Source organism: Anarhichas minor, unplaced genomic scaffold (genome assembly GCF_050575085.1).
Source record: "Anarhichas minor isolate MPS153535 unplaced genomic scaffold, ASM5057508v1 ptg000018l, whole genome shotgun sequence".
Lineage (NCBI taxonomy): Eukaryota > Metazoa > Chordata > Actinopteri > Perciformes > Anarhichadidae > Anarhichas > Anarhichas minor.
The window spans coordinates 8,212,181-8,231,557 of NW_027466464.1; the positions used below are offsets into that span (position 1 = coordinate 8,212,181).

At 43.0% G+C, this 19,377-nt stretch overlaps 1 protein-coding gene across 1 annotated transcript in view; it reads right to left on the reverse strand.

The window, feature by feature from the left end:
* LOC142952744 (striated muscle preferentially expressed protein kinase-like) overlaps nucleotides 1-16,355 on the reverse strand; it is a 40,725-nt gene extending 24,370 nt beyond the window's left edge. Inside the window, exons 1-2 of the mRNA XM_076094647.1 lie at nucleotides 14,630-16,355; nucleotides 2,169-2,267 (exon numbers count right to left, since the gene is read on the reverse strand). Of these exons, the coding sequence (XP_075950762.1) occupies nucleotides 2,169-2,267; nucleotides 14,630-14,981 (451 nt within the window). The 5' untranslated portion in view covers nucleotides 14,982-16,355. The remainder of the gene's footprint in view (nucleotides 1-2,168; nucleotides 2,268-14,629) is intronic.
* Nucleotides 16,356-19,377: the final 3,022 nt, after the last annotated feature.

Genomic DNA, 19,377 nt, shown 5'->3' on the forward strand with positions numbered 1-19,377 from the left:
TTACTTAAACAGGAGTAAATGGTGCGTTTGTGAGGGTTTAAAAAAAAAAGGAAGAAGCATAAAATGTATAAGAAAGCATGGACAAGAAGGGGGCCAATTGTCTGTATTATGTATTATTGCCATACTATATCCCAAAAAGAATGTAATTAATTAACTGAACGATTCAGCAATACAAAGAGCAAGAATCCTGAGTTGGTAGAAAATGATACTGACGTAAAGCGGAGTGCAGGAACATGCACTAAGCATAAAAAGGGCAGGATGGATCAAGACTATTGATCGCTAGGAAACAGGAAATGAAACAGAACAGAGCGTGCAACACTTAAAGAGATCCTCCCCCGTTGCAAATCAGGTAATGATTGACATTTTAGTGATGAGCAAAGGAGACAGAAATGCTTTGGCAGCGAAAAGAAAGAGCGGTCAGCATCTTCAGTTAACGACGGAAACCTTGAAACAGCGATGGTGTCGGGGATGTAAAACGACAGACTGCAAATACAAATGATAGTGACTCAGCGCCACAATCAACAAACTATATCAGTTCCTCTTACAGCAAAAAAAAATCGTTCAGGGGGGCCACTGAGGAATATATTACACACTTCAAAGCCTTGACATATTGAGCTTCAAAATCCAGTTTTCTTTTCTCTGCAGAAGCTTTCATTTTTACTCGGAAGGCAGAACAGCAGAACAAGCTTTTAGTGCCGCGTTTTGACACTAATGGACACATCATTTTCACAAAGAATCTTGTCTTGTTTGTCCGCTGGATTCTAAACAAGATCCTTCTGGACACAAAACTGAATCTCCTGCAGAAATGTTTAACGAGGTGGCATTCTGGTTTTTGTATGCAGCTGAGGCAGCCAGAATCAGTTCCAATAGAAGATAGCAAATGATGCATCACCTCATCCCTCCCTCATTTGATATGCTCTTTCTATTCTTCGTTTTTTGTTGCTCGTCTCTGGAGGGACGTGATGAGGGCGTAGTCAGCCCGCCGACACGAACGCTTAGAAAGTGCAAACAGCGACAGAAGAATATAAAATGTCTTCCCGGTGGAGGAGAAGGGTGTCAATATTTCTGATCTATATTCAGACGTCCTGTTGCCGGGCTGGGAGCGAGCAGTGGGGGCATGCAGGTTCTGGGACGCCAGTCCCCCAACACCACTTCAGCAAATGAGTAAAGACTCTTTCAGGAATTCTTTTGACCTGTGTAACGCTGACAGGAACAGACTCATTAGGTTATAACTTGGAAACGTCTTCCATTGAAATCGTTTTACATTTGCATTTCTAGACAATTGCATTAAGAGATCACGAGTAAGTGAATCAATAGTTGGCCCCTTTCTTGTAAAAAAATGAAATGAGGTCTTTAGGCTTAATTAGATTTGGCTTAAGTGTCATATTAGAACAAAAGGGTTGATGGGACACCACGCTATACAATGGCTCCTCCATTTTTAAATACAAGACGCATCATGACTTTGCTTCTGTTGGCAGAAAATGCTAAATGTCAGAGTTGAGACTTGAAGATCTGCTGGAGTCATCTGAACTCACACTGACAGGGAAGCCATTTAATGAAAGACCTGTGGAAGGGTGACCAAACCTTTAGACTGCAATTACAGAACTATCGAAGAATATGAAAAACCGCAGGGCTGCAACTAACTTCATTATTGATTAATCTGCTGTTGTATTAAATATATGTTGTTACAGAAAATAAGATACAAAACAGAGAAAGTTGCAAATCCTCACAGCTGCAAGAAGCAAATGTTTTACGCTTTGACTCATACAAGTAGCTCCATCACAGCTCTATCCAAACTAAATGTACACACAATAGTAAAATAATTGTTTCCATTCGCTTCAACCTCATTCTTATCAGTTTCCTACGCTGCATGTCCCCTGTGGAGCCTCGTAGTGAGATCCAGACCTGAGACAGGTTCCTTGCTGAAACTAGGGCAGTGTGTCACACTGTTGCATCACACCAAGAGGGATTCATGCATTCTGCCATATCGGATTTTATCCAACGCATGTTTCGGGCCAAGCTGATAACCACCCTCTGTTAAATCTATCAAACCGCATTGAATCACAATTTTGTAAGTGTGTATTTGGCAGCGATGTTGAATCATATAGACTATAAATAAGGTTTGAGGAGCTAGTGAATATGTGCATGCCGTGCTTTAGATGAAATACCTGAAGGTCCTCTCCGTCCAGCCTTGTCTTGGTGCCTCCCGGGCCCTTCTTTGGTTTCCATCTGGGGTTCTGTGGTCTCATCCTCTGTGTTCTCAGAGTCTGAAACAACGGGAAGTAGAGCACAATGATGAGTTAAGATGGAGGAAGACGGTGGAAATTCAGGAAAGAGAAACTGAGGTGGAGGAGAAGAGGAGGCTGAAGACAACAACGGAGTCTCGGTGAAAATGACATTTCACATTTGCTTAGCGGCACAGAGTTTGATGGCGCCTTGAAAGGAGCCGCGGAGGGCCCCCAGAGGGAAATAAAATGGGTTGAAGCTGGAGTGTGACATGAAGCCAGCTGTGGTTCACAAAAATACATGGCTGATACATGGAGGGAGGGGTATGTATGGATGCTCTCTCCTCGGGTCTGGAGCCATTTGACTTTGGTAAGAATACAGCAGGCTGAGCTTAGTTTCCTTCGTTAGACTGAACGCTTTGTTCCTCTTATTTCTATTGTTTCTATAAATATGTCACCTGCTAAAATTATTGCTAGCACCCTTCTAAAACACAGTACCTCTTAATGAAGCCTAAAAATAGCACAAATATTAAGAAAATGACAGAGAAGCGGGTATTAAAAATTTTCTTTTTACATCATGACTCCAAACCAAACAAAAATGTGTCTCGATGGCATAATTATGAGATGATTACTGTGTAACCGTTTCAAAGGCTCCGTATCAGTGAAACGACATGAAGTGAAAATGACAATAAATGGCAGATAGTCACAGCAACTGAAATCACAAAAATGTAACAAAAGACGGACGGGGGACAACATTTGATCGTGGTCTCGATTATATAAGGAACAAATACAGATGTAGACAAATGAAATATTACGGAGCACTGATCTCTCGAGGGAAGAAAACACAATGAAGGGAAGTGGACGGAGAGAAACAGAAAGCACAGAGACAGTAGGGTCACATGTAAACCACATCTCTGTGGCTGAGATCACGTCAGCGGGGTGAACGGATGAAGTCAAACGGGGATGGATGGGAGGAAGAAGAGAGAGAGAGAAAGATGAATCAAGACAGGCAGGTTTACCATAGCTTTGCTTTCGGCAGGAGCGGAAAACTTCACTTCCATAGTGGCAGCAAGAGAGGGCAGACGGGAGAGCACCGTTACTATGGAAACCAGCATCTCTCTCACCCACACGACCAATCCTCTTCGTACCCATTAGAGTCTAAAAAGTCAGCAGCCAAACTGCTGGGTGGCTGACAGATACGTTTACTGGTTAGAGAGCTGGCGAAGGAGGACGAAGACAACCGCAAAATAGGTTGCAGCTCATTGCGCCTCACATCAAGTCAGATCCTGATTAGATAATTCCAGAAGCTCTGCCTAATGATGAGAGAGCCAGAGTAGTAGGAACAAAATCACCATCAACTCATTACAGGAGCGCTACTTCCTGGGAGTGGGTATGTAGATCCACCCATCTGTGTCAAATAGCTTGCACAGCGGGCGCGGGGAATCGACTCAGCTATGTAATTATGAGGGAATGTATATATCACCTTGCATGGATTGTATTGAAATGTAAATATGATTTGGAGGAGAGTACAGCGAGCCTCTGGTTTGGCTTGATGGCGGATTGAACAAATATTATAACATAAATCATCGAGGCCACATATTATTCACTCGAGCATTTTATGCAGAGAGGCAACAGCGTGATTACAAAAATATTGCTTTGTGGGGGTGGATGTACAACAATAAAACCCACTCTCGTAAGCAGTAAAAACATATAAATACAATAAAGCAATTTAGATGTTCTACAACAGCAACTTTCATATATAAAAGCGTTATGAGGAGAATAAATCAAAGTGAAGCAGATGCTGTCGAAGGCTAAAGACAATACAGAAAAAAAAGGCCGGAGAAAATCATAACCCTACAGATTTCTAACAGAAACAACCGATAGAATAGAGTAGATTGGGTGTGAAGCTTATACTGACAACACACCATGGGTAAATCTGCCAAATGTCCTCGTGGAATGCCCAGTTCTCTGAAACAAGATACAAAGTACAATGTATTATTCAGCAGCAAACACAGCCAAAGATTCAGTTATACACAAAACACCAGAGTGAAAACTGCAAAGGTCCCTTTTGCCCAAAAGCACTGTTGTTGTCACACCCTAAACTCTAAGTAGAAGGTGTGATAACTTTAAACATGCTGGATTCGTAGTAGAATTTGTCGCCGCTTAGAAATCACCAATGTGGACGAAGAAATGTGCACACATCTAGAGTTGACTGTATGGAAACTGCATGGCAAGAAACGTTAGATATCATAATGGCATCTACTGGTGTATTCCTGATGCGTCACAAAAATAATCCACAAACCAAAAGATCCACCCGTTTTTGGAGCTTTCTCCAAAAAAACATGGCCCTCACAAAGTCCACTCTTCAAATGTCTAGTTTTGTCTGACCAACAGTCCAAAAATGTATTTGGTTTATTATGAGAAAAGACAAAGAAAAGCTAAGAAAAATGACAACTGCTTATTCATTTGGTGTTGTCGGTTGGTCTGAATGCAGTGAATATTTTTCCACTTAAGTGTCAGTCAAAGAAAACTTCAATAACTACATTTCTTAGTTTTTTTAATCTAATTTCGTTTGAAGACCTGAATCTAGAAAACAGACGTCTGAAGCACTAGAGGATGATATGATCATATCAGGATAAAAATTCAGCTGAGAGTTGATAAATGGAGAATATTGAATCTTCGCCCCGGCCATATCTATAATCACAGATGAATCCCTAAAATGATAAATATCTGACAAACTCTCCAGGCCATTCTTCCAGCGAGTGTCCCTGCTGATAAAGCAGTTGGTGGAACTGCTTCTTGGACAGTCTGTCAATCAGCACCGAGCAGACCTCCTCAGAGTGACTCACTGCTTCGCAGCAGATGGAAAGCTAAAGTAGCAAAAGTGTGAAATTAAATGACTCATTTCACACTCATTTCCCCTCACGTCTGCTGCGCACTCAACCATTGGTTCATCTTCTTTTCTTTTTTTGAGTGTCAGGCAATTTGATTAACTGTTGCCTGGTGGTAACTGCTGTTTGACTCCACTAGAAGCTTCCATTCATGTCGTGATCTCCATTGTTATGGCCTCAAGGCAATCATATCAGCAAAAGCCAGCCACAAACTGCATCCGTTTGAAATGGCTACATTTGGCAAATTCTTCAAAAATATTCACTGGGTATAATCCAAATCCTACCGGCATTATTCTCACAGATCGGCTGCTGGAAGCGAAAGAACAGGTCTCAAGGGTTTGATACTGATGCAGAATTGAGGGGAGCCAGAGCGCCATCAGAACTCAGCTTCATCCTGAGCTTTGCTCACTTCGGAGCCTTTCTGACTGGCTGCCCTGATTCTCGTGTCTCCATGGAGTGTAGCCTACTGACACACTTCTCATCTGCTACCAATTTGGGAAACCTGTTCTAACAATTAATTATTTATACAACAAAACTGCCACGACTTGCAAGGCGGGATACATATTTCACAACACAAAAAGCGGGTACAGCAGAAGTCGTAAGTGGATTGTTGTGCTTTTTTTTCCGTGTCTGTGTGACGGTCTTAAGAGATGATTTTCATGCACTTAGATTCATTTTTTCTACCTGGCAACCGGAGATTTCCTGAGCTGACCTTTGCCACGTTGTCCTGATTTGCCCTCAATTGTTTTTGACAGATAACAGACAACGAAAGTGGAAAACAGGGTATCCATACTTTCACTCTTTTGGCTTTTCCCCCAGTGGTGCTCGGTTGTAAACAATATATTCCCCAGAAAATTTTCCTAAAATGTTTCTTTTACCACAGTTATCTGTTACAAATCAGCACATTTGTGTCTTATTTATCAGGTAAAGGGTGTGGCATGACATCCCAATATGTAAACCAATAATCTCTATAAAAAACAACCTGGATATAGCTTTACATCACAATCATTAAATGCATTCATTTTTTTCCATAAAAAGGAGCAAACTCACCTGAAATCTCTTCTTGGACCAGATTTTCTTCATCTCTTCAAGTAGTGCGTCCCGTCAAGCGTGCGAGATTACCTGTGGCATGAGCTCACAAAAACCTCCCCACAACCCGAATAAGCCCAGGGTGTGGCATCATCAAAAATAAATAATGAAATAAAGATTCAAAAAACGGGATTGAGCCGCCTTTTGTGCGTGGGTGTGTTTACTCTCCAGTCTGGCAGCAAGACGGGGAGAAAGAGAGACAAGATGCAAATCAGCCGGAGCCAGGTGTCTTTATGTCTGAGCGTGTATCCGCTGATGTGAACAGCGTCTCTCTGTGACGTAGACGAGGCAATTCTCAGCTGGTTTGTCCAACCCCCCCACCCCACCCCGCCCCTCTCTGCCTCGATCGAGAGCACTCTCAGTGCAAGAGGAGGTGGGGGTTGGAAGTCTGAGCATAAGGGGTGTGCTGTTCTTGAGCGGTGATGAGAGTGGTGAATAAGAGGAAGAGGAGGAGGAGGTGGGACAAAAAATGTATAAAGAGAAAACAACTGGCTTCAACAGAGCATGTTTCTTATGAGCGGCAGGAGGGAAAGATGCGAGCGACAAAGAGACAGATTGAGGCAAAAGAAAGAGTCAGAGAGAGAAGAAAGAGGGAGAGAGAGAAGAAAGAGGGAGAGAGAGACGTGGACAAAGGGAAGAGATGGAGAGGCAAGAGCGAGAGACGAGGTTGGTGGGGAAAAGATTCACGAGGGAGGAGGCAAAGCAGAGGAGAAAGAGGCATAGATGACTGGAGAGAGGGGATGAAATGTCTAGATGGTAAAGAGGGGGGAGGGTTTGTGAAATATATCTCTATTTCCTCTTGAATACAAACAAAAACAACTCCTTACTTCATTCTTACACCCTGTACCTCTCAGTCTATTCTCCTATATTCTTTGTTTTCCTCCCCACAAAACCCACAATTATGTATCTATAGACCATGTCTGTTAGCTTTAACCAGTGATAGGGTGAAGGTTACCCCCCGCCTCAAACCGCCGAAGGCTATTTAGAGCAAACACGTTCCCCTTCTGGATTACAGCATGATGGATGTTACTTATTCCAGGTACATAACAAGCAGCCACAGCCTCAAAACAAGAATCATTTCCACTGTGGATTAATCTTGTAGTCTATTAAATGATGAATAAAATAAAGCAAAATGCTTATTTTCCACAGCCCATTGCAACATCTTTTTGTCTAACCAACAACAAAACCAAGATATACTGTGTGCCATATACAATGTTAGACACAGTAACAGATTGTAGTTGATATGGCTGGCATATTTTCATCTCAATAAACCATTATTGGTATACTACTGATTTCTCCATAGAGGCCTTTGTATTATAAAACACTCTCCTTCAGGATGTCTGATTTATGGAGAAAAACGTGACGAGAATATGAACCGCCTCCCACCGTCCTTCAAGCCTCCGTCTCTGAAACACACTCTGACACCCGTTAATTGTTCTTTCAGACACATCTGTGCTCCCCACACCACCTCCATCAAACAAATCTAAAAATAATTACAGGCAGACCCTGATCTCTAACTAGCCGCCCCGAGTCCATGTCCACACTTCAGGACTGCCCTTCTTTCCCTGACTAGCTCCGCTGAACAATGTGCTTTTTAGCGTCGTTAAAGTGAGGCATGTTACTGTTTATGACCTTGTAAACACAGAATCAATATGGGAGATTTACTCCTGCCATGAATCACGAGTTGCTCCGTGAATGATTTTAATTCTGGTCATTATCCCTTTTTCCTCTTCCTCCTTTATTTTCACGATAATCACCCAGCTGTATATGTTTTTTTAATATCTTTTTATCCTAAAGGCATCCCCATCTAGATTTAAGTTGAAATAGTCTTTCTTTCTCACTGAACACAAACATAGATGCAGTGGATTTTCACTTGGTACTTTAACAAACCTCCCTCTATCCGCCCTCGCCCGCCTCGCACTCCTCCTCCATCATTGAGAGGCATTCGGTCTGGCAGAAAGTGCAGCAATCAATACCAGTGCTCTATGCATGATATGGGATACACCCCCAAGCAACAGTTCAAAGGCAGCCGGATCAATAGGCTCATCATAACACAAGATTCCATGACCGTCACCCAATCAGAGGGCAGATACGGTCGTGAAGCTTCCATTTGCTTGGAAATATCTCTCATGGGGCAGTGTTTTTTATGCTCACTAAAATCCACAACGACTCAGCTTCCACCAATCTCTGGCTGGAATATCATAAAGCATCAGCCATTGAGACAAGATAATTAGATTTTATTGGTGCGTGTCATCTATCTTACTCTGAATCTGGTTTTGTTTGACGGCTCAGGAGGCCACATTTTCCTCTGCACCTCTCAAACCTGCAGTATACACAGACAGACAGAAGCCGATCCTCATTATTGACGTCCAACATGCATCAGAGATGCCTGCGCAAACAAATCACATGCATCTCATTTCAAGAGTCACATTTGAACCGCTCTGTTGAAGCAGCCCGCCCGACGGCTGCACAATTTGGCTCCTGCGGTCTCAAAACAGATGGAGAAATCGTTTACACTGAATGAGCGTTAAAAACATTTTGGACAGGTGAAATTCAGAGCGCGCTGTGGTTCAATTATCTTAAGACAACAATATAGTAAGCAGACTTCACGGAAACCCATTGATTTTGTGACAGAGGCTGCTTTCTGTGGAGCCGGCCTTGATGGATGCCTTCCAGGCATGTAGCTTTATCAGCAGCAAGTCTGGCAGAATCTCTCCGCAGCGGAGAACAGATCCTGCTGCTGTTACATCACACTGTGATCAATCTGTTTCTCACATCCCACCAGACCTTCCATATCATGCACGTCCACTTTGTAACCAGTCTTCTGTATGGAAAAGAGCTACGCTGAAGAATCCTCTGAGAAAATCTGCCTATAACAATAACAATTATATTTTCTTGATTCACTTGTCTCTCCTGATTGAAACCCATGCTCAAAAATGAGTATGTTCTTAAAACTCCATGATGCTTCTTTATTTGCCCCCCAAAACCCTTCAGAGGCAGATATGGCCAATGTCGACAGTCACACTGCAACCCGATCCTACCAACTAATCCTCACCGAATCCCTGAGGGTTCCTGTGAATGACTGTGCACCAGCGGGATGGAACACAAACACAATTTTTTGCCAGACCAAGCACCAGGGAAACAGCACTGGCTTTACCCTCACATGTTGCCTCAGCTGCCCCACGAGAACGGAGAACGGAATTAATTGCAACGTACGCTTAATCCACTTCAACATAACATTTAGAGAATGTGAAATCATCAAGCAGCGATGGAGTATTTCTGCTCCAGGATGCCAATGTAAGACAGACTGGGTCAGTAAGAAATGGTGAGAGCAGGAATGCCGTGCTATGTGTCATCTATAACAGACATTGACCGTTGGTTCAACTGCAACACATTTGCAGATATAAAACTATTAAATATCTCATTTATAGCCCTTGGAATTGCAAGCTTGGTAGTCCATGTATTTATACACCTGTAAATTAGTTTGGGGAGTCTAATTTCAAATCTTGTTATCTGGACTTCGGGGGTGGGACGACCCCTTTGTTTACATTTGATCATGTGAAGGGGCCTTTAAGGGGATTTCTGTAGTTTCCTTCTTAAATGTTTGAGCGAAAACAACAGATAACTTGAGTGTTTGTGGGCAGCCATATATCGCCTGCAGTGAAAAGTATTATCCCCGCGTAGCTGGAGCTTTGCAGAGCAGGACGAGGTGCAGAAGACACACACATACTGAATCCAATTAAGCAGCAGCCTCAAGTGCATGACCTTGTTTTCATTTCCATTTCAGCTGTTCCACTTAGTCGAGTATGCATTTGCCGCGGTGTGATCCTTCTCTTACTGCTATCGTAGTACATATTTTGTATTGATGCCGGCTCCCACTCACCTCTCTGCTTCTTGCTTCTCGGCCCACGCACACCTTCCCCAGCATTCCTCAAAGCTCTCCGTGCATCAAGCAGCTCCTTCCGCAACATCGTCTTCCTCTGTATGTTCCTTTAAAAAACGACTAGCTGGCTACTTCTGCCCCAAAGATCTTCTCCTCTGTGTACAAGACTTCCAACGGGGCCTTTCCATTGAGACACACCACCTTCAACAAGGGAACTTTCTCAACATGACTCCAACAGGCCTATTTCTCCCAGTTTCGTCTTCTCTTAATATCTTTAAAATGGCTTCCCTTGCAGCATGAAATGAGAAATTGGCCGGGCATGGAGGTGCCGTCTTAAGATGGCTGCTGGACCTTTTAAACGTTATCTTCCTGAGCCCATGTCTGTCTTTTTTGCCCTCTCCCTGTCTTCCCCCAGTCCTCCCTAACTTTGACTGCAGTCTATTTCCAGTCCTGCATAGTACAACCCCTCCAGTTGTAGTGTACTTTCCCTTTGCACCCCCTTTCAGAGAGCCTGCCCCCGCAGTCAGAGCAGGAGATTAAACACACCACGACACAGAAACCGGACAACCTTTGATGTCCTCTGTGGGTCACTCTGCTTGGGCGGCAGGGAGTTTTCAATCTCGAGTACAATGCAGACATCTTGTTATACACCATTAAGGACAGCCTACAACTGCACATACATTATGGGACAATGGGACAGTTACAGGGACACCAGTCAAAGAGAGGTGCGTCTATTTCAGACAGCGAAGAAAAAAACCTGAAGCCTTGAATGAGGTAAAGGTCTGTTTGCCCACCCTCCCCTCCTTCATCTTTACACTGCATCCCTTACTCCCTACATTCATCCTTGCATCATCAACACATATTTTTATTCTCTAAGCCATCTCTTATGGGAACGGGTGACAGAACACCTAAATCCGGTCCCGTACACCGACTCTCCCACTACACGTGTCTAGACCAGCTCAACCCAACAACTTCCTCAAATCCATCCATCCACAACGTCCAACACTTCCCTAACACATTTAAACCGTTAATCACACCATTGTGATGTCAGCGACACAAAACAAAGAACATATAAGCATAGACAGGTCTGAAATGATTTGATTGCCTTCGGGATGTGTTTCCCACCTGTTTCGGCACGTGACCTGTAGGAAATTTGGGTTTAGAAGTGTTTTAAGAAATCATAATAGAAGTGTTTAATGATTCATAATTAAGAAATCATAATTAGAAGTGTTTTGGAATACATAATTAGAAGATTCATAATTGTAGAAGTGATTTGTAGTTAGAAGTGTATCTTAGTAGCACCTTTATATCTGTTTGTGAAACTTGTGAAGTTTTTGCCAAAAGTTGCAAATCCATATCTTTATATAGAATGTTTATCATAGAAGTGTTAAGCCATAAAAGACAGTCATTGAATGTATTAAACTGTGAAGAATAGCCAAGGGAAAGTCAGACTTCTAGACAGACATTTGCAGGTTGTGCCCGCGCGAGGGTTTTCGGAAGCCTGACGCCAGGAGGAGGCAACCGAAATTAGCCAATAGGAATTAAGATGGACAAAAGGGAGGGGATTTCAAACTGTAAGGGGAAGTGCTGGAAAGGAATTCACTCTTTTTCTTCTCGGCTCTCAGCCTGGAAACATCTGTGTTTCCAGGCTGAGTCGCGAGTGAATAGCTTTTCCGCGCGGATCATATATTATACATTCTGTTAGTAGTGTACTTCATTCTGTAATTGTATAAGCTTCAGTAGGATTAAATACATTTTAATTGTAAACCAGTTTAGGGTAGATTTATTAAGAAGCAACTCTACTGTAAAACAGTGGAGCGTGCTCTCCGGCCTTCTCTCGGTGGGGAAGATTTCAGCCTCCACAGACCCCCTAAAATGAAGAGGATGCATACATCTACGGGTTTTTGAAAACTGCCCGGCTGCTTTTTTTCTGCTCTCCTATCTTGTTATGTTGTCCAGACCCACAGGCTGGAAACCACTGCTTTAAATAGGTTCAACAAAGATCTCTCGGATATTATCTTATGACTAATTGCAAGTCCTGTCTGGGACATTCATGGCCCTGCGTCACAATATGACAATAATCTGCTTTAGCTTAAAATGCTTTGCTTCTTCCTCAGAGCTTGCATGAAGCTTTCCCGGCCCTCAGATGCCTGACAGTGGGTTAATCAAAAGCTATACACCAGAGGGTGACGTCAGTAAAGTGGTCTAGACTTGTGACACAGCACTACTGTGGCTTCTGGTTGGTCTGATCGCTCAGGGTGATATCTTAAAGTGACAGACCCGACTGTCTGTCTGTCTGGCTAATTCAGTGATGCTTAAAAGCTAACCGCACAACAGACACCCACACAAATACACATGCACCCCCCCTCCCCCCGCCGCAGCACACCCACCCAGTCTCTCTTTTATCACCCTGGCAGTGATTGAGAGTGACAGTGCCGCGTCTTGACCGTGGTGATGCTATAATTATCTGTGATGTCTGCTGGTGCAATCGGAGACGGGGCCGGCGGCATCCACACATCACTGGAGCACGAGCCCTCCGGCCAGCACGGCACATACCAGGCCATAAATAACCACGAGGAGAGAGAGAGAGAGAGAGAGAGAGAGAGAGAGAGAGAGAGAGAGAGAGAGAGAGAGAGAGAGGCAGAGGTCAGATGTCAGATGTCAGAGGTCAGAGAGATAGTAAGACAGCTATGATCCAGAAAATGGATAAAAACGAGGACGTAGTGGAGAAAAAAAACATGTTGTTTTGCAGCCTTTTGCCATTCATGTAAATAGTAACATTAATCGACCAAAAGTTAAACAAGAAACAAAGAGACAGTGCTGTTTTTAAGTCTTGGTTAAAGCAAGCCACGAGCCTTGATAAGTAATTATTTTCAGTTCCAACTGCTGACAGTTAAAATGTCATGCCTTACATATTAAATCCCTCATACATTACATACACAATTCCCAGGTCTATTCAATGCATAAGACTGAAAATTAAATATTTAAGTTTCGCAGCTATGCAAGGCCTGACTGCCAAAGTCTTATATATTTTTTATTGTTCCAGGATTTTCGTGGGCAAGAGGAGGAGGTTTTTGTTTTTAGGTCAAGCCTTTGGAGGATGAAGTCTCCAGTAGGTTTCACAACAGTTAAGTCAAGCTTAACATGCAGCTCTGGACACAGAGAGAGAGAGACCAAAAAGGGATTAAGAAAGAAATACATGCGATCTGTGCCGTCTTTTAGCGTCGTAGGATAAATCTAATTCATAACTTCAATCAAGCTGAAGTTCACAGCGAGAGAGAGACAAAAGAAGAGACAATGAGTGACAGATGAAAAGAAACAAAGAGCAAAAATGATGAGGAACAGAGAGGTCAAAAAGTAGAAACTAACGCTAGATTGTAGTGAGAAGATCAAAACTAGGAGAGCGAGACAGAGAGGTGCTGAGTGATGGGCCAGCTGAACAATGTGTGCCAGCTCATAGTGTGAGAGCTGGTGACATGTGAGCTCAACTGTCAACTTTCTCCACAGGCCAAGGCAGCGAGAACAGGATCAAATCCAGCCGGCAAAACAAGGAGCGTTTAATTCCGTATTCCACGCATGGGAATCTGTCATTGAAATGGATGCTGGTCAGGAGTACTTATATCAACAGCTGTGACGGTAATATCCTTGTAAATGCATTTGACGAGCCAGCTCTTAAAACATTTTCTGTTTATTAGGCCCTTTACAAAATCTCCACCCAATTTAATCGGAGGTTTGGTTGTACTTGACTGCAGTTTCAGAAGACTGTAACCCAATGCAACTGTAGTGCGTATAACATGCATATCACATACGAAAGAATAGAGTCAGATCCACCGCAAAGACACTGATACACTGAAACTATGAGAAATAGGTCCATGTGAGACATACAGGGCTCTGGCGTATGATTATGCTACAGCTAGTTAGCATAGAGAGTTGAGCTTAAAAAAAAGCCACAGAAGCTTCACTGACGAAGGCCATCCTTATTTCTGCAAGGCAGAGGCGACGAGATAAACCGGGAAATAATAGACAATCCATTCAAAGCCATCATGCTACAGTGCAAGACACTACAGCCTTTCCAGACGGGTCTCTGCTTGTTATCTCTAGATGAATTGAATCGGCCACAGTGCAATCTACCTGGTAGCCTAATTTAATTATAAATAATCATAAAATAATCATATTTGCTGAATATTACATTTTTTAACCTAATTATTTTATGATTAAATGATAACAACAGACTCTTAGCATATAAAGTAGCCTTGTGATGCATGGGGCAGATTTCTTTTATTACCTGCGCGGACCCGTTTTTCGAGAGGCTTATGGGATGTTCCCATATTTCCTGGCTTAAATTAGATACAACATATCATAGTAGGAATGTTTTTACCAGCTGCACAAATCCCAACTTCCTCAGCTCTGTAAACACAACAAACAACAACCAAAGAGTCAGCTGTGCAGCAAATAGAAAGCCTCTGCAGGTGACTCTCCTCCCCTGGAATGAAATGAAAACGTCTTCCTGTGAAAGAAAAGTCTCAGTTGCTTGCGATTACCTTCACCGAGGTCCATAATGGCCAAGACAGCACTGCAGCTTGCTTCTCCCAGCTCATTGGTCGCCACGCAAGTATACAAGCCCGCGTCGCTCATGCGGCAGTCCCGAATCCACAGCCCGCCCGAGTCCTGGGCTTCAGATGGAGGGAGTGGCTCATCGTTGTGGTACCACGTCAGCAAAGGTTTGGGAGATCCTGCTACCGACACCCTCAGTCGGATATCACAACTTGTTCCTACTGCTGCTTTACGGAGTTTGCGGATGAAAACTGGCGGCGTCGGTTCATCTGGAGAAATCTGGTCCTTGGTGAGTTTGGGCCTCTTGAGACTGGGACTGGATCCGGGGCCTTCTGCCATCTTGATTTCTGTCAGACTTCTTTATGGGCTTTTTACCTGGTAATTGATTGTGTTATCGAGATCAGCGGCAGTTATTGATGGCCTCTTCTAAAAGACTCCATGGCCTCTGATGTCTCACGGGGAGTGCAGAGGATGTTTGACCCGGTCTGTTGCACTGGGGGACTGTAATGACCAGAGCACATCCATTAAAATGACATCGCAGTTATGTTTAGTTTGCTGGTCAATGTGTAACAACACATATTTGTATACATTGTTATGAAAAGCAACCTTTTACAGTTCTGTGAATAATGACTTCCTGTCCATAAAAATGGCATCATTGGTGGGCAAAACGCTTAATAAAACAAGACATTCTACGTTCAGTAAAGGGTTGAGACGCCAACTCTAAGAAAAATACTCAAGTGGCATTACCCCGGTATCACAGCTTTGGCTTCGTGACAACAAATGTTTAACAAAACTTGAGTGGCAAACTGGGGATATGGAATTAAAAAAAAATAGATATAGTCATAAGTGAATTATGGGAAGTGTATGATCTAGATTTTTTTGGAGTTTGATCCATACTGAGGGCTAAAAGTCAAGATGTCCCTGTCTCTTTTCCTGATGGGAGCACCGCATCAGAAGAAGAGCTCACATGGGCCCCATGTTTGTTGGCTTTGGGACTTCCTGCAATTATTATCATTCTTTTAGTAATATTTAGGGGGGGAAATGTAATAATCATTCAAAATGGCAATACACAGAACAGCATAATTACTGATCAAAGCAAACATCAGCATTTGGATTTGCTGCATATGCTAATTTATGATGTCCCGCTAATACGCTGATCCAAAAGAGTTGCTTAAAATAGACTTTACCCAATAAAAGAAAGAAATGCATCTTACCTCACTTTTGCCATCAAAGATGAAAGGAATCCCTTTGGACATCCCCGCAAAGTCAAAGTTAAGGTAACAAGATCCATGGAGCAAAATATTTCATCTCAAATCATTTGCTAAAGCCCGCGTCTCTACGTGTCCTTTAGCGAGCTCGGGCTGGAGGTGTAAGTCCACCCGAGATCATGTAGCATTAGCAGCCGCTGCCATGGTCCCTTTCAACAGCTTCAACACTGCTGAAGACTGCTGAGACTGAGATCCTTCTTCTTAAAGGTCATCCACTCAGGCCTTCTGCTCTAGTGTCGTTTCAGTAACTACATTTGAGTACTTCAAAAAAAAAAAACTTTTGAGCTTTTTGGTACTTACAGCAGCTCATGTTATATCTCTCTCTCTCTCTCTCATCTCACTGCTTCAACTCCCTCAGGTTAGGAATGACAGCTGCACCACCACGGATAGGTCACATTTCTTGGGCTGCCATCTATGACACACACACACACACACACACACACACACACACACACACACACACACACACACACACACACACACACACACACACACACACACACACACACACACACACACACACACACACACACACACACACACACACACACACACACACACACACACACACACACACACACACACACACACACACACACACACACACACACACACACACACACACACAAGCTCCCTTTAGATAATGTTATCAACCAATGTGTGTGTGTGTGGACATTTTGGCCGGGCCTCACTTTGGGACAGACCTTTAAAGGCCTGTTTGAGGGTTCAGACTTGGTTTTAAGGTTCAGGTTAGGCATTCTGTATTTTGATGGCTGAGGTAAAGGGGTTCATTACGTCAATGAGTGTCCTCACAGAGATAGAAGTGCAAGGTCGTGTGTGTGAGAGTGACAGGCAAAGACAGCGTGTGTGTGACAGTTGCTATAAAAAGAAAGTCTAAGAATAAAGACAGGACAGTGATTCATACTACTGTAGGGCAGTGATATAACAATGTAACGTAAGTAGTTGGAATATTTGCAGTAGTCAAAATACAATATAATGTTTAATAGATTTGAGTTAATTTGCAGCGTTCTTGCAGATTCTTTTTGCATTTATCATATTTGTGCATTTTCCCCTGTCTACACATGCTGCTTTCACTTTTTAATGATTTTAACAGATCTACCCATTTTTACAAGAACAGTGTTGTTCCTTAACTTCTTTGTCTTCTGTCTGGATTGTCAGGTAATGTGTCGGTTCACTTTTCACTGTGATCTTCAGCCTCCATCTTCAGCTCTAACCTTTTTAACTGCTGAATCAGTTTGACATGCTGGATACATCCTTCACACACATATTGTAGACCCTTCAGTCTCCTTCTCTCTGAAATCCCTTCTTTGTTTTCTCAAACAATAGATATGTATTCAGGGAGTGCACTTTGTGCTCGATAGTAGCTCTGACAGCTCGACAGAGTTGCAGTGAGGGCCGAGGCTTAGTGAAGGGTGAATTGTGGGTATTTGCTTATGCCTGTATTCCCAGCTTCCAAAAGGCATAATGTGTTCAAACTCGTCTTTAATTTAACAAGCTGCTGTGCCCTGAGGTGTGCTAACGCTGAGTGAATACAAAGATTGTTATCCTAAATACACCGACCTTCACTGTATAGCCAGACAGATTTTCTACATGTCATTTATCTCTATATTACCCTCAGCAGTCACCTTTGACACACTCTTTTCCTCAGTGTGTGTGTGTGTTTAAGCGAGCACAATGTATGAGAGGGATTGATACAGTTGGCCTAAAGTGAGCCTAAGAGTCCAACAAGAGTGCACATTTTAAGAAGGGTGTATGGTGTTTTTTTTTTTAAGGTTTGAGATGATATTTTAGTGGGTTTATCATTCAAGTTTCATCAACTGGTGACACAAACACTCCTCAGGAACACTAATCACTCCAGCTGCTCAAAATAACCAAAAGCAGGAAAACAGCCGACTCACCACACTCGTCCATGTCTCCCAAAGAACCAGACTGAACCTCTCACTCACCAAACGAGGTGCACCTGCTACTAGGCTACTACTGATCCTGAAATCAGTCTCTGCTCATCAAGCCAATTACAACCAGCAGAGCCAACTTCTCCACACAAATCTTGTGTTCCCTGGTCAATCAAGTTAGGACGAGCCCCCATCTGTTCCAAGGCTGTAACAAAAGGGAGACAAGATTCTTATTATATTAAGATGATTTCTTCAGACATCCTGTGATTCCAAATGAGGGATGTAAAAATGAAATTATGCTGCGAAAATGACCCTGTACTCAAACAAATAGGATAAGGCTTTAACCACATAATAATTTTCAGTCAAAATTCAGGTAAAATAGAAGCAATATTTTGTCTGTAATGTGTTTTGGCCAAAACTGTCATGAAACACACACCTGGTGATGTAGTACTTTATCGCCCTCTTGTGGCAAACACAGTTAATTGTAAGTTATTCTTCTACAATCTATATTTGTAAGCATTTAGGCATTCGGTACAGCCCTCGTAAATAAACAGGTCCGTCTGTGGCACAATATGCCACAGACGAAGGAGAAGTGATCAAATCCATCTCTGGGTCAGGAAGGTCCGGTCTGTTTCCACGACCGATTAGAGACACCAGAACTGAAGATGATTCATGATGTGATCTGGTGTTTTATTTGTAAATGTGCAGAACAATCTCTCATTGTTGTAAAGTAGCTTAAATGTTAGTTTTGTTCCAGAGGTTTTCTGTGTTTAAGAGCTGAGTGAAGGCGGTGTGACCAAATAGCTCAGTCAGTTAGCAGACTGCTCAGAAGACCTGAGTTCATGAGCTCGCTCCTTGTGAGGTGCAGTGATTTTTGAGTGAAAGTGCTGACACTAGTGATGCGTGACAACATGAGGTGAAAGGATGAAACCCTAACTGTGTTTCAGGAAGGTCCAGTCTGTTTCCTCCACACATTTGAAACACTAACAACAAAACTGAAGGAGCTTCATAGAGAAGAGTGATAGTTTATTTTAGCAGCAGGATGTGTGACGCTGCAGCAGCTCAGCGTGTCAGATCTGATGGCTCAGGGTGATAGAGGACTGATCAGGAGTCTGGAGGTTGTGGGCATCCAAGACGAGGAAGTTAAATACTCTATGAAGATGTACGACTTGACATAAGTGAGGCTGGGTTATGAGTGACTGGAGGTTATGAGTTTGTACCTTCAGTAATGCGTTACATCTTAAGGTCAACCAGTCAAAACAGAGGAGACAAATATGCAATGAACCAGACATCAGATCAGATGGCTCGAGGTGATAGACGACTGCTTAGGAGGTTGTGGGTTCAATCCTTATGTGGTGCAGTGACTTTTGAGGTCTAACAGCCAAAGGAAGAGGTCAAAGCGTGAGTGACATGATGGTGAGGTTACACAGTTCCCGGTTTGGATCGTGCTGACCTGGGTTCACTCCTCACCTATGTGAGGACATCAATGTCCACTACCCCGGGGGTTGAGACGTCCGTCTCCTCCCGGGTTTTCAGAGAAATGAACGGACAGGG